Raw genomic sequence first — 14,644 nt, forward strand, 5'->3', positions numbered from 1 at the left:
CCTTCTTTAAGTCTTCTTATCAGGGTCCCCATTTTTAGAGAACCATCTTTAGGGTCTCTTTTAAAAAAGAATCATATTTAGAGTTCCTTTTTTGCACCTTTCGTGTTTGGTTCTTATTTTTTAAGGTCTCCCTTCATGGTCCCGTTTTTTGTGCACCTATTTTCTTGGACGCCTTTTTAAGGAATAATTTTTTAGATACCTCATTTTTAAGGTTCCTGATCTTCGATTTTTCTGAATTTCTGAAATTTTTTAAGTTGTGATTTTTCTGAAAACCCAAAATCCTGAGATTTTTAACATTCCGAGTCTTTCGAAATTATAAAATTCCGAGGATTCCGAAATTCGGAAATCCCGAAATTCTGAAAATTGTAAGATTTCTGAAATTCGGACGTTTTGGACATCTGAAAATTATAAAAGTTTGGGGTTCAAGTTTTTCGAAACTTCTGAAAATCAAAAAATTCAAAAAGTCTGAAATTCCGAAACTTGAAGATTTCGACAAAACTGAAGCTCGAAAACTTTTAGATTCTGGGATTTTTCAAAATAAGATTTATGAAATTCTGAAATTCCAAGACTCTGAGGTTTTAGAAATTTGGAGAATACCAAAAGTTCTGGAATATTGATTCAAAATTTCTTAGAATTCTGGAAATCTAAGGTTTTTGAAACTCTAAGATCTCAAAAATTCAGCGAATTCCGAGAAATAAAATTCAAAATTTTTTTGATGTTCCACGGCTTCTGAAGTTTCAAGTTTCAATTTTTTTTTCGAAATCATGGTTACGGTAGTTTTTCACAATGCAAGCGAGTATTGAGCTACACAGTTGCAAAAACGATACAAATTTTTTAATTTTATTGTTTCTGATGACATCATAAAAGCAATAAAACAGAGAAGCTTATTTTGTTTGCCACGGCATGTACTATGTCTATGAACTGGTAGGATTAAAGGACCGCGATGTGTCAAATTTGGACAATGCCAAACTTTATGGTCATTTGGATTTAGGAGTAGGAGGATTAGTGGCTTTTGATGGAAAGAATAAAACGCCTTGTACTTTTGAAATAGGAGTTTTGTGTTTTGTTAGTCTTAAGACATTCACGTTTGTATAATTTTTACAACTTCAACTTTTTTTGGCTACCGTAATCCATTTCTAGCTTTTTTCAGATATTTTAGTACTAAACCTTCTCCTCTTTCTCGACTTCCAAACTAGCCATAGCCCAAGCCAACTAGAAAAAAGGGGCCAAATTCACAACTTACAGTAGTATACTGGACATGGCGATTCCTTAATTAGCACCCTCTTCTTCTTCTTCTTGGTATAGGTTTCTCGAAGGTCGTTACGGAATACGAAAAATACAAAAAGGACTACAAAACGAGTATCCGGTCATTTAGGGGGGAGGGATGGTAATTGGCATTAGTAGGAAGATCCTTTTTTTTGGTTCCATGGGGGATGGGCAAAAGATTTATTCTCGAAAAAGGAGTAGTGGAATTGTTTTGGCATTTCTGCTAGCTTCTTCTTTTCTGAGTTTTAATTGGCCAATTATCTCCCTGAAATTTTGAAATTTTGAATGGAAAACGCTGTAAGCTCAAATTTAAAGCTCTAAGCCCTAATTTAAATCCTCAGGCTTGAATTTAAAGCTCTATGCTTAAGCTTGAAGTTCTAAGCTCAATTGACTTTGTAACTTATGTCAGCTAAGTACCATTTTTGACCTACAAATGCCCCTTTTTTGGGATTTTTTCGCCCAATTCTTGCCCATCATTCCCTTCTCAATGACCGTGAAATGACCTAGTGACATGCAATTTTTTGCCTCTTTTTGAAATTTAATCGACCGGAAGTTATGAACTGTTTTGATTGTCCATTTTGTCAGAATTCCTGTTTTCCTTTTTTGGATTTCTAATTCTCCTAAATTCTAATTTTTCAGATAATCATGAAAAGTTATATTCTGAGCTTTTGGATATTTTGGAGTTTTGTGGATTTTTCAAATTCTGCTCAGGTGCCAAGGATACAAAATGGGATTGTTGGTAAGACACTTTTAGAGCTTTGAAAGAATAGGTCAAACTAGTTCGATTTTCCTGAAAATTTCAGAAAATATGAAACAAAAGTAGAACTTCATTTTTGTAGTTGACGACTTTTTTGAAAAATCGCTTTATGTCAAGTTTCAGTACCCAATTGAAAATACACAACTTTTTGAGTTTTTCAGTGAAAAAGGACCAATTTTGAATTCCTGAAAATTAGTTTCAGATTTTTTCGATTTGTCTGAAAATTTGAGAGATTACTAAACAAAATGCGAGCTTTAATTTTGTAGTTGACGGCTTTTCTGTAAAATCAGGTCCTAGGAGAAATGCCACGTGGAAGAAGGCACCCGGAAAAAAAAAGGGGGGGGGGGTGGCGCCTTTCCAACAGGGGAGCCTTATTCTACGGATGGCATATCTCCTCAGGACCTAATTCTACAAAAAAGTTGTCAACTGCAAAATTGAAGTTCATGTTTTGTTTCGTATGATCTGAAAATTTCAGACAAATCTATAAATTAAAAAAACCATTTCCACAGCTTCAAAGTTGACAATTTTCCACTGAGAAAGGAACTTTTGACTTATTTTTGTTGGGTACTGTATCTTCTCAGAAAGTGACTTTTCAAAAAAGGTGTCGACTACGAAAATGACGCTCTAGTTTTGTTTAGTATGATCTGAAAATTCATAGTAGCCGGACAATTTTGAACTACTTTATCAAAGTCGTAAACTAAGGTAATTATCACGGAAAATTTAAAAATATGGTTATTTAATGTCCCGGAAAAGTAATCCAGAATTTTGTGATTAGTCTGAAATTTTCACAGGATTTTAGTTCACAGAATTAAACACACACCATTTCCAATTGAAAATGCACAACTTTTTGAGTTTTTCAGTGAAAAAGGACCAATTTTGAATTCCTGAAAATTAGTTTCAGATTTTTTCGATTTGTCTGAAAATTTGAGAGATTACTAAACAAAATTAGAGCTTCATTTTTGATGTTGACAACTTTTCTGTGAAATCAGATCCTGAGGAGATATGCCACGTGGGAGAAGGCACCCTCCCCCTTTTTGAAGAGGCGCCACCACCCGCCTTTCCAACAGGGGAGCCTTTTTCTATGGGGCATATCTCCTCAGGACCTAGTTCTACAAGAAAGTTGTCAACTACGAAAATGAAGCTTTAGTTTTGTTTAGTATGATCTGAAAATTTCATAAAGATTGAAAAAATACTGAAGAATTTTTTGAGTCTCTGAAATTGACGATGCTCACGCGTGGTAACGACTTCCAAAGAGTACGCCTTTTCCCACGGAGCATATCTCCTCAGGACCTAATTCTAGAAGAAATTTGTCAACTACAAAAATGAAGCTTCAGTTTTGTTTAACATAGTCTAGAAATTTCAGACAAATCGGAAAGTTCTGAAATGCTTTTCCAGCACTCCAAAAATGACTATTTTTCACTAGAAACACTCGAAAAATACCGTTTTTTTCCAGGCGAACCCGAAGTGATTTGTGACATTCGCCATATTAAAATCACTATGAAAACCAAGGACACATTTGTTGGAAATCTGTATGCCAAGGGATTTTTCCACAAGTCCGAATGTCGGGTCCGTGGAAATTCGACAGCGAATTCAGTGGAAATTGTGATTCCCGTGGATTCGGACTGCGGAATTCGTCGGAAGCGAATGATGAACCCACGTGGCATTCTGCTGGACACAATTGTGATTCTAATGTTCCACCCGGTTTTCCTGACACAAACTGATAGGAGTTATCATGTTCAGTGCCAGTATACAGAATCTGAGAGGACTGTGACGAACGCATTGGATGTTAGCATGCAGCCGGCGTCGGAACTTCCACAGAGTATACAGCAGAATGATGAAGAATCTGCACCTGTTTGCAAATATGAGGTTCTGATGGAAAGTGCTAATGGACCACCATTGACACATGCAACCGTTGGAGACTTGGTTTATCATAAGTACGGGTTTTTTTGGGGAACTTTTTTCTAAAATAGACAGTAACCAAGTTGTATGTATCTTTTTCTAAAATTGGAGATCGAAAAATCTGGCTTCCAGACTTCATTTTAGTTTAAAAACCAACATTCTAGCACTTCTAGAAAGCGAGATACAGCCGTTCGAAGTTTTGGAGAGACGCAGACAGTTAGAACGTCTCGTCGTCTGCGTCTCTAGCTTCCGAAACTTCAAATGGCTGTATCTCAGCTCCCAGTGGTCCTAGAAATATAATTTTTGAACCAAAATACGTTATTTTAGAGGGTGTCAAACAACTTAAATTAGAAACTTGTGATTTTTAATCATTTTATGCTGAAAAATCACTTTGAGTTAATAAATTTAATTTCCGAAGATTTTTAGCCAAAAACTATTATTTTTCAATAGAAAAATACGTTTTTGTATATCTTACTGTATCTGATTACCAGTCCGAGATATCAAAAAGTGGTCAATTGTCAAAATTGCTGATATTATGATAATCATTCTATCAGTTGAGCACTTTATCACTAAAATAGGTCATGTTTATACTCATTTTGAAGCATTTTAGGCTGCAAATTCAATTATTTTAAAAATTCTGAAATTTCAGATGGTCCTGTGACGGCTCCAACAAGGAAATGTTCTGTATGACAGTTCACTCGTGTGTCGTAGACGATGGTCAAGGATTTGGTCAAAAGTTGGTCGATGAGAATGGTTGCTCTCTAGATGCGTTTATTTTAAAAGAGCTGGAATATAAGGAGAAGAATCTGGAAGCGGGACAAATGTCTTCAGTTTTTAAGTTTGCCGATAAGCCTACCGTATTCTTCTCGTGTATGATTCGAGTGGAAATGAAGGAGTCTGCTGAGATGCCTTGTGTGGTAATTAGTAAACTTAATTGGGCAATTAACAAACTATTTGGTTAAGGTGCCAACTGAAAAATGCAAAAATCGATCTCCATCAGAATCCCAAAATCTAGATGTGATGACGAGCAAAAAGGTTTCGGATGAAATTCCTGCCGGGTTCCCAAGACCACCGAATGATACTAGACTTCAGGTAATTAAGGGGATAATTAGAGCAATTAAAAAAAATTTTTTTGAGTATTAATTTGAAGTATACTCTTGTTAAGCAGAATTATAAAATTCCAAAAAAAAAAATCCTAAAAAATGTTAAAAATGAATCGACGAGGCTCCAAAGAAGGATAAAGTACCCACAGAAAATTGATAAAAGTACTGTAACTTGATCTGTTTTTATCCGATCCTGATGAAAACTATATCATTGTGATTAGAATGAGAAGAGCTTCAAAAATAGTATAAACAAGACTAGATTCCAAACAATTAAATTTTCATTTTGGGACCCAAAATTGTGAAAAACTACCGTAACTCGATTAGTATTTTGGCAGATAGTACAAAAAACTATATATTTGCAATCAGCATGAAGCGAGCTTCAAAATGAGTATAAACATGACATGTTTTCGAAAAACGTTATTTTCGAAATTTTGGGTCCCAGAACGAAAATCGAAAAAACACTTTTTTGGAACCTTGCCTTGTTTATACTCATTATGAAGCTGTTTCTATGCTGATCAAAAATATATAATATTCATAGATATTAGATTTAAACTGATAGGGTTACGGTAATTTTTCAAAAATGTTGGGTCCCACAACGAAAATTTTCATTTTTTGAAAAATCAATTTTTATAGAACCTTGCCTTGTTTATACTCATTTTGAAGCTCGTATTAGACTAATTACAAATATATACTTTTTATCACAATCTGACAAAACCTCGTTAAGTTACAGTAGTTTTTCACTATTTCGAGTCCCACAAAAAAAATTTTTTAGAATCTAGCCTTGTTTATACTCATTTTGAAATCTTCCCGAATTTGAAAATCTGTTCAAAAATTAAAAATTCCAGAATTCTGGAAAGTTCTCCACCGATTCTGATTTCTCCGACTTCATTGATGATGAGCTAGAGGTGGAAGTGGATAAGATGGGCAAAATTTCGGCGTCGACGTGAAGAATTTTTTTTTTTGAAAATTTTTCAAATCTGAAATTTTCAGAATGAACAGACTCATTCGACGAGACATTTCTGGGAATAAAAACAAGATTCTGGCAGATTTAGACGTCGTTGCGCCTTCTGTAGACGTTCAGGACCTTCCAGAGTCGGGTAAAAAAATTTCAAAAAAAAAATTTTTTTTTTGAAGTTTTATTTTTTTTTTCAGAATTGGGGACCTTGCGAAAAGATAAATCCAGAAAACTACTGAAAACCGTGTCATCCTCAGAAGTGTGTTTCACAAAAACCAATATAATTTTGAGTTTGCTCATTCTTGTGGCACTTGGCATTGTTACAGTATCCCTGATGTATTTGGTGATTAGTAGGATTGCAGAGAAAGGTTGGTTTGTTGAAACCATTGTTGAAAAGTGATAAAAATTTTGAAATCACCGTTTTTGAAAACCCCTAAAACTTTTTGAATAAGAAAAAAAAAGGTTTTCGGAATGATTTTTCTCGTTAACTAATGCCAATTTTTTGAATTTTAACATTATCGTAAAACCTGTAATAAAAGAGTCCCCTAATTTTCAACTTTGAGCCAATTTATCAGATAAATTGTCCATCATAATATCCTATACATTTTATCCGTTGACACATTTTTGATATCTCTTATAGGAGCTGAGATAATTGAGCTCAAACTTGACAGTGTGTGGGGGGCCCTTCTATTACAGGCTTTACGATAAAATAATTCTTGATTTTTCAAATGTTTTTCAAATTTTTTGTTCAAAATTTGCTTTAAAACTTTTGACCTGTTAGATTGTGCAGGAAATTGGAATTTCAAGATTCCAGATTTCTCGGAAATTATGGATTTTTGGACTATCAGGATTTGCCGAGTTTTAGATTTTTTGAAATTTCAGAACTCTTGGAATTTTCAGATATTTTGGTTTTTCAGAATTTCTGGACTTTCAGATTTTTAGGATATTTAGATTTTTCAGATTTCCAGTTTTCCTTTGGTATTTCCAGAGTTTCTTTTGGTATTTCCGAATTTTTTGGATGCCATAAAACCTGTATTAGAAGGGCCCCTACACTGTTAATTTTAAGCTCACTTATCTCGGCTCCTATAAAAGATATCAAAAATGCGTAAACTGATAAATTATTTATCATAATATCATCAATATTTTATCAGTTGACAACTTTTTAATATCTTTATCAGGAATCGAGATAATTCTTCTATTACAGGTTTTACGGTAATTATCTCTATATTAATTGAAAGTTTTTCAGAATTCGCTCGAAAAAAGTGCAAGAAACTTCCACTGCCAGATTTCTCGCGATGAATGACATTTCAATTTTTTAAAATTTATGTCGAAATTCAACTTTTGATTTTCTTTTTTTTTTCAATATTTTTCCTGTTACCGGTATATTTTTCCAATTCCTATTTTTTGATTAAAAAAATGGTATTTATTAATTTTTTCAGTCTGAATTCACCATAAAAATACTCTAATAGAACGCCACCTGAATCGTCCATTTTGAGCTCAATTATCTCGGTTACTGTGAAAGATATCAAAAAGTGGTCAACTGATAAAATGTTGCTGATACCATGATAAACATTTTATCAGTTGACAACTTTTTGATATCTTTCAGAAGAACTGAGATATATGAGCTCAAAGTGGACGGTCCAGGCGGCGTTCTATTAGAATTTAGACATTTTTCGACTCTGTTTTTTTTTTTGCTAGCTTCATATTTTTTTAGCCAGGGTTTGTACAAAAAAAGTCGTCAACTACAAAAATGAAGCTCTTGTTTTGATTAGTATACTCCAAACATTTCAGGTAAGACGAAAAATTCTGGAATGATTTTTCTAGGAATTCAAGTTGACCATTTTTCACTGAAAAGGTCCCAAGATTGTTACTGTTTTGTTTGGTACTGTAACTTTTCAAAAAGCGATTTTTCAAAAAAGTCATCAACTACAAAAATGAAGTTCCAAACCTTATTTATGATTTCTGCAATTTTCAGACACCTCTACCAAGTATGAAGCACTTTTTCGGACCTTGAAAATTTGCTATTTATCAATAATATCGAAAATTTTGTGAATTTTTAAAATCAATTTTTTGAAGACTTTTTGATTTTTTTTCAGATTTTCAGATCTAAACATTTTTTGTTTATCAAAAAAAAGCATTCCCCAGAACACCCCAATGACAAGAAATATTGCTCATCCTTCTTCCCCAATTCTCCTCTTCTCTCAACAAAAACCAAATGGTCAGAAGGAGGTAAAAGAGTGATAAAAAGTGATAAGGTAGAGAGTAAGGGAAACAAGGAGACGCAGAAAAAATCTGATCACTCCACGCCAGTTGCCAACAAGCTTTTGGAGCAAGAGTCTAGGTTCAGTATTGTCGATTTTTGATTTGACAATCGGATTTTTAAAAATCCCAATTTTTTTATTCTGGAACATTTTCACACAAATTTTCAGAATTTTAGCCCATTTTTTGAGAATTCAAGGATGAAAATTTAAAGGATCAGTGATTTCTAGAGATGTGAGTTTTTTTTTCATTTTGAGAGATTTTTCGAAAATGTGGTGAACACCTGGAGAATGAAATTTCTATTAAACTAAGATATTGAGAAGTGTGAAATTTTTTGAAAATTATGAGATTGAGAGATTTTTCATTCTTCACTAGAATTTTTTTGATAATATATAATTTTTGAAAAATGCCAAACTTTTTTGGGAATGAACGGTGAGATTTTTGAAATTGAGCCAATTAAGCCAATTGAGCCACTTTATCTTGGTTCCTGACTGATAAATTGTTTATCATAATATCCTATACATTTTATCAGTTCACGCATTTTTGATATCTTTTATAGGAACCGAGATAATTGAGCTCAAACTTGACAGTGTGGGGCGGGGGGCCCTTCTATTACAGGCTTTGCGGAAATCTGTGTTTCAATTCTTGCTCTCTCGATCTGAGCCTTCGTGCTAGACAGCAATTCAAAAAAAAGTACACACAAAGAATTCTTCCGAATCGACCTCCGAAAGATATCAGTGATATCGCATTTCATACACATTCGTGTCCCAAAAAATCTCCCAGTTCCTTCTTTTTTTCTCACTTTTCAACTTGACGGCTCAGTTTTACGGCTCAAAATATTTATTTATTTATTTTTGGACTAATTTATTTATTTTTGGCTAATTAGCCAATTACCCAAATCAAAATGATGTAAGTTACAGCTTAAAGTAGTTCTGAAAATTAAAAAAAAATCGTTCCTAGTGAGAAGTTTTCTTAGTGAGAATGTTTTTAATAAGGAGCTTTCTTAGTGAGAATTTTTCTTACTGAGAATCATTCTTATTAATCATTTTTCTTAGTGAGAACCTTCCTTACCTTAGTTAGTGAGAAATTTTCTTACTATCCTTTTTTAAAAATCCTTCTTTCATCCTTCAAAAATCCAGAAAAAAAACGCAAAAAAAGTATGGCGAGAAGGGGTCTGAACCTGCATCTAGTCGCTTACTGTACATCCCTCCTCGCCACTACACCACTGCTCGCTGTTTGTTTCCCTTCCCCCAATCTATATAAGAAAGAGGGGAGGCGCCCTTAAGAGTCAAATTTGAGCCAAATTTGAAACTTGATTTTCTCGATACTGGTAGCTCCTCAGCAAAATCTGAATACAGATTTGAAAATGTCTCATCCTCAGCTTTCGAATGATATAAGCTTCATACCAAAGTTCCACCCCCCCGATTACAACCTTCCCTAGTAAGAACAGTGCTAGTGAGAAGGTTTCTTGTTGAGAAATTAGAGAAAGAAAGAGAGAGAGAAAAAAAAACAGTTGGATCTATCATTAAATATTTTCAGAATGTTCTGGAATCTTGTAGCCGTCAATTATGAGCGGTACCATCTACACCACCTGGCCAAAATTGGCGTTCTGATACTCTACAGTTTCCTAGGAGCCGGATTATTCATTCTGTGCGAAGCGGAACATGAAAAAATGACAAAAAACGAGGATAACATGCGGATACTGAGAACTAGTATAGCAGCAAAGCAGCTCTTTGTGCAGCGGTTGCAGGTAACCAAATTTTTATATTTTCAAAATAATTTTTGTACATTTGAAAAGCTGAAATTACGGGAAATTCAAATATATATTCAGATTTTCAAATGGACAAGTTTAAGTCAAGTTATGAGCATTTAAAATTTCCATGTCCTTCTTTTGGGATACCGTCATTTTCAAAAAGTCGTAACTTGGCTCAAACTTGTCATATTTGAAATCCAATTTGATTTTTGAATTTTTCGGATTTCCAGCTTTCAATTGATATAAAAATTCATTGCTATTAGGAAAAACCATTTCAGAAAAAAAGTCGATTTCCAGAATATGTTCCAAACTTTCAATACCACCTCTGAATTCTCAGAGACCAAATTGAGAAGGGTGTTGTCGGAATACGACGCGGCGATGGGTATCACAATTGATAGTAAAATGGAGACGAGATGGGATATTTGGGGTGGTCTTTATTATGCGGGCACCATTTATACAACTATTGGTGAGTTGTTTCGATCCTCAATAAGAAAGATTCTCACTAAGAAAGATTCTCACTGAGAAACATCCCTACCATTAAAGCAGGTTCTCACGGGGCGAGAGAATCAATATTAAGAAGGATTCTAACTAAGGAATCTGAAAATTAAAACATTTTTATTAAAAATCTGAAAATCTAATGTAAAACAATTTTAAGGTATTTCTAAAAATTGGAGAAACAAAAATTTAAAAATTTCAAATTTTTCGAGAATTTCCGATTTAACTCAATTTTAAAAAATTCAGGCTATGGTGACCTGGCTGCTGTGACCATATGGGGACGTGTGTGTACTATGCTATATGCGATGATTGGAATACCGATAGTAATCAATATCTTGAACGATTGGGGAAATATGCTTTTCTATTTTGTGGATCGTGAGTTTGGAAGTTTTCAAAAATTCCAAAAAAAAAGTGCTGAATCATCCTCAATAAGAAAAATTCTTGATAAGAAAATCCTCAGTTGGATAGATCCTCACTAAGAAAACGCCTTACTGAGAAATATTCTTATTAAGAAATATACTCACTAAGAAAGATCCTCACAAGGAAAGATTCTCACTAAGAAGGGTTCTTATTAAGAAAAAAAATTTTTAGGAGAGATCCTTATTAAGAAAGGTCCTCACTAAGAGATATTCTCACTAAGAAGGGTCCTCAACAAGAAAGGTCCTTATTAGGAAAGATCCTTAACAAGAAAGTTTCTCATTAAAGGTGGGGGGTCATGAAAAAATAATGTTCTCGAAATTCTGTTTAAATATGCCCCTCGAGGAGTTGAACTTGTCGAGGCGAGTATTGAAGGTGCGGCGCCGCTACCGACTGAGCCATGCGGGCAAAGAGAAAGCGCACGCCCGATTGCATACATAAAGGCGAGGACGACCGCTGTACGCAGAGTGACATTAAGCGTTGTACACGGTTACGGTAGAATGCATACTCTGGCCCCAAAAATCCCCCGTAAAATCTCCTGTCCCCCCACCTTTAAGAATACTTTTTAAGAATCATCATCACTAAGAAAGTTTCTCACTAAGAAACATCGTCATTAAGAGAGATTCCCACTTTTGTACCCCAATTTCCAAATAAATCCATTTTCCAGACTTTTGGCAAAACATTGGACGTCCGTGGGTCCAAAAGATGCAAGCCAGGCTTCGACGGCGGAAAGTCCAGAGTTTGGAGGAGGTGAGAGAATTTCTTATTTTGACACCTTTTCATTTTTCCTGGACCCGCCAACTGCTCATTTGTGCTCCGAGAGAACCGAGCGAAGAGGAAAAGAATAATTAGTTGCAATCAATTTTGTGACATTTCTGACCCGGTGGATGTTGTAAACGAGTTTTAAGCTGGCGTATAAAAATCTAGATGCTCAAAAATCACTGAAAATTGGGAAATTGGGGGTTTAGGAACTCACCTGTCAAGAAAAATGAGCAATTTGTCATTTTTCTGTCAAAATACATGTAAAAAAATAATTATTACACAATTTTTTCGTCCAAACAACTGACAGGGAAATTCACATCATAACATTTTTTACTGAGAAAGAATTTCAAAAAGAAGATGACCGGGGTTTATTGGGCAATTAAGAGGTAATTGGGTGATTAAAATGTGAGTACGAATGGGATTTTTTGAAGAATTTGAGAAATTGAAGAATTGAGATATCTAGAAATATGGGAAGTATTTTTTTTAAAAATCAAAAAATGCGTGGGAGATTAATATTTTTTCAGAATTGCAAAACTGAGATTACTAGGATTTTGGATATTATCAAAATTTTAAATATTCAATTTTAAAAAAAGAAAAAAATTAAATTCTTGAAAATACAAATAATTCCGAAAATCAAGGAAAATCCAAATTTCCGAAAATTCCGAAATTCCGAAAATTCCGAAAATTCCACAAGTTCTAATATTCCAAAATCTCAAAACTCCAGAATTCCTGAAATTCTGAAATTTCTAGAATTCCCAAAATATCTCAAAACTCCGAAAATTCAAAAATTCAAAAATCCGAAAACTCCCCGGAATTCCAAAAGTACCCAGAATTCGGAAAATTCCAAAAAAGTCCAAAATCCCGAAAGTAGCAAAATTCCGAAATTCCAAAACTTCTAAAATTCCAAAAAGTCCCAGGCTTTCGAAAAAACCCAATAACTTCAAATAAATTCAAATTCCGAAATTCCGAAACTCCAGAAACCTCGAAAAACAAAAAATTCTGAAAATCCAAAATTCCAAAATTCCAAACAACATAAAAAACTGAAAAATACTAAAATTCTTTAAAAAATGTTCATTTCCAGGGCTCCATCGACAAGACACCTCTAATGGAAACCTCATCCACCCAATCAAATCCAGATGGCACTCGTCCCATCCCTCTTCTGCTCGTCCTCATTGTCCTATTCTTCTGGATGACTCAATGTGTTGCCTATTTTGCATATTTCGAAAATTGGACATTTTTCGAGTCCGTCTACTTCTTTTTCATCTCAATGACAACAATTGGATTCGGAGATTTCACCCCAAATCATTCGGTGGCCGTTGGAGGAATCGTATTCATTCTGGGCGGACTTTCAGTGGTTTCAATGTGTATTAATGTGATTCAAATGCAATTGGAGTACTTGTTCAATCAAATTGTGCAGAGGATTGAAAACGATTTCAAGACAACTCTCTCAGTGGCAGGTATGGTCCATTTTTAGGCTAGAAATTCAAATTATGACCCTCACTAAAACGAATTCTCACTGAGAAAGGTTCTAATTAAGAAATATCCTCACTAAGTAAGCATCTAACTGAAAGATTCTCATCAGCCGAAATCCTTATTAAGAAAGGTACTCACTAAGAGGAATTCACACTAAGGACTGAGAAAGTTCCTCACTGCTCCTGATTAAAGGAGGCCAGACACCAAAAAAAGCTCCTTATTAAAGGAGGCCAGACACCAAAAAAAAGTTTTCCAGATATTTTGCATAGAGAACCCCCATGAGGGGTTGAACTAATGACAGCAGCTCAGGGGTACAGCGCCGCTACCGGCTGAGCTACGGGGGGCGCGAAGACGCGATTTCGTCGCCCAAACTGTCCCCCAAAATGTTTGCTGTCTGGCCTCCTTTAAGGATCGGTCTCACTAAGAAGGATCCTAACTAAGAAATATTCTTACTGAGAAAAATCCTTATTTCGAAACATCCTCACTAGCAGAGATTCTCGCTTGGGAAGATTTTTACTAGGCTAGATGAAAGTCCTTAATAAGAAAGACCCTCACTAAGAAAAATTCTCACTTGGAATTAATTTTCCAGCCGAAGAAAGCCGAAAAAAATCGATTGGAGTATCGGAATTCGGTTCCATCGACCCTTCAAAAAAGAAAACAATGAGAACCGAAGGCGACGTGGCAACGAAGTACAGTGAGAATATGGAAATGGGAAATAAGCTTCTGATGAGATTCATGAGCAATCATCAGTGAGTTTTGTCATCGGAAAATGGTCAAAAAAAATGGGAACATTTTCAGAAAGAAAATGCTCAACGAGAAGTTTGACGAGAGAGCGAAAATGAGGAATAGTGGAACACAGACGACGAGTCAGATAAAGGTAGCAATTTTTAGTGAGAATCTTTCTAAATAAGAAATAGTCTCACTAAGAGAAATTCTTACCAAGAAAGATTCTCATTAAGAAAAGTATACATTAGCATGATTCGGCTTTGAAAATTCGAAAACTCTATCTTAATCGAGACATATCCTCATTAAGGGAAGTTCTCACTAGAAAAATGCTTACTAAGAAAGATCCTCACTGAGAGATATCCTCACTAAAAAAGATCCTCACTAGATAAGGTTCTCAATAAGAAAAATTCTCATTAAGAAAAGTTCTCACTAAAAGAGATTTTGATAGTAAGATAGATTCTCACTAAGATTTTTTACTGAGAATATTTCTTATTGAGAATCTTTCTTAAAGGTGGGGGGACATGAAAAAATAATGTTCTCGATATTCCGTCTAAATATGTCCCTCGAGGAGTTGAACTTGTGAGGACGAGGATTGGGGGCGCGGCGCCGCTACCGACTGAGCTACGCGGGCAAAGAGAGAGCGGCACCTCGGATGCATACATAAAGGCGAGGATGACAGCTGTACGCAGAGTGACATTAAGCGTTGTACACCGTCACGGTAGAATGCATACTCTAGCTACAAAAAAACTACGAAAAATCTCCTGTCCCCCCCACCTTTA

The 14,644-nt window shown here is 34.9% G+C and overlaps 2 protein-coding genes across 2 annotated transcripts in view; both read left to right on the forward strand.

The window, feature by feature from the left end:
- Nucleotides 1–1,911: 1,911 nt before the first annotated feature.
- CBG24630 lies at nucleotides 1,912–7,283 on the forward strand (the record flags this gene model as incomplete). The annotated part of the gene is made up of 9 exons (XM_002648335.1): nucleotides 1,912–2,005; nucleotides 3,477–3,963; nucleotides 4,572–4,839; nucleotides 4,886–5,014; nucleotides 5,871–5,968; nucleotides 6,016–6,122; nucleotides 6,178–6,348; nucleotides 6,863–6,969; nucleotides 7,227–7,283. The coding sequence occupies 9 exons, from the start codon at nucleotides 1,912–1,914 to the stop codon at nucleotides 7,281–7,283; spliced, it is 1,518 nt and encodes a 505-aa protein (XP_002648381.1).
- A 2,496-nt stretch (nucleotides 7,284–9,779) lies between these two features.
- The window catches only part of Cbr-twk-42, a gene marked incomplete at both ends in the record, with an annotated part of 5,740 nt that continues 875 nt past the window's right edge, over nucleotides 9,780–14,644 (forward strand). Inside the window, 7 exons of the mRNA XM_045238539.1 lie at nucleotides 9,780–9,989; nucleotides 10,290–10,458; nucleotides 10,734–10,862; nucleotides 11,572–11,654; nucleotides 12,748–13,123; nucleotides 13,759–13,888; nucleotides 13,938–14,016. Coding sequence (XP_045091381.1) covers nucleotides 9,780–9,989; nucleotides 10,290–10,458; nucleotides 10,734–10,862; nucleotides 11,572–11,654; nucleotides 12,748–13,123; nucleotides 13,759–13,888; nucleotides 13,938–14,016 — 1,176 coding nt within the window. The remainder of the gene's footprint in view (nucleotides 9,990–10,289; nucleotides 10,459–10,733; nucleotides 10,863–11,571; nucleotides 11,655–12,747; nucleotides 13,124–13,758; nucleotides 13,889–13,937; nucleotides 14,017–14,644) is intronic.

Source organism: Caenorhabditis briggsae (genome assembly GCF_000004555.2).
Source record: "Caenorhabditis briggsae complete genome, chrV, whole genome shotgun sequence".
Classification (NCBI taxonomy): Eukaryota; Metazoa; Nematoda; class Chromadorea; order Rhabditida; family Rhabditidae; genus Caenorhabditis; species Caenorhabditis briggsae.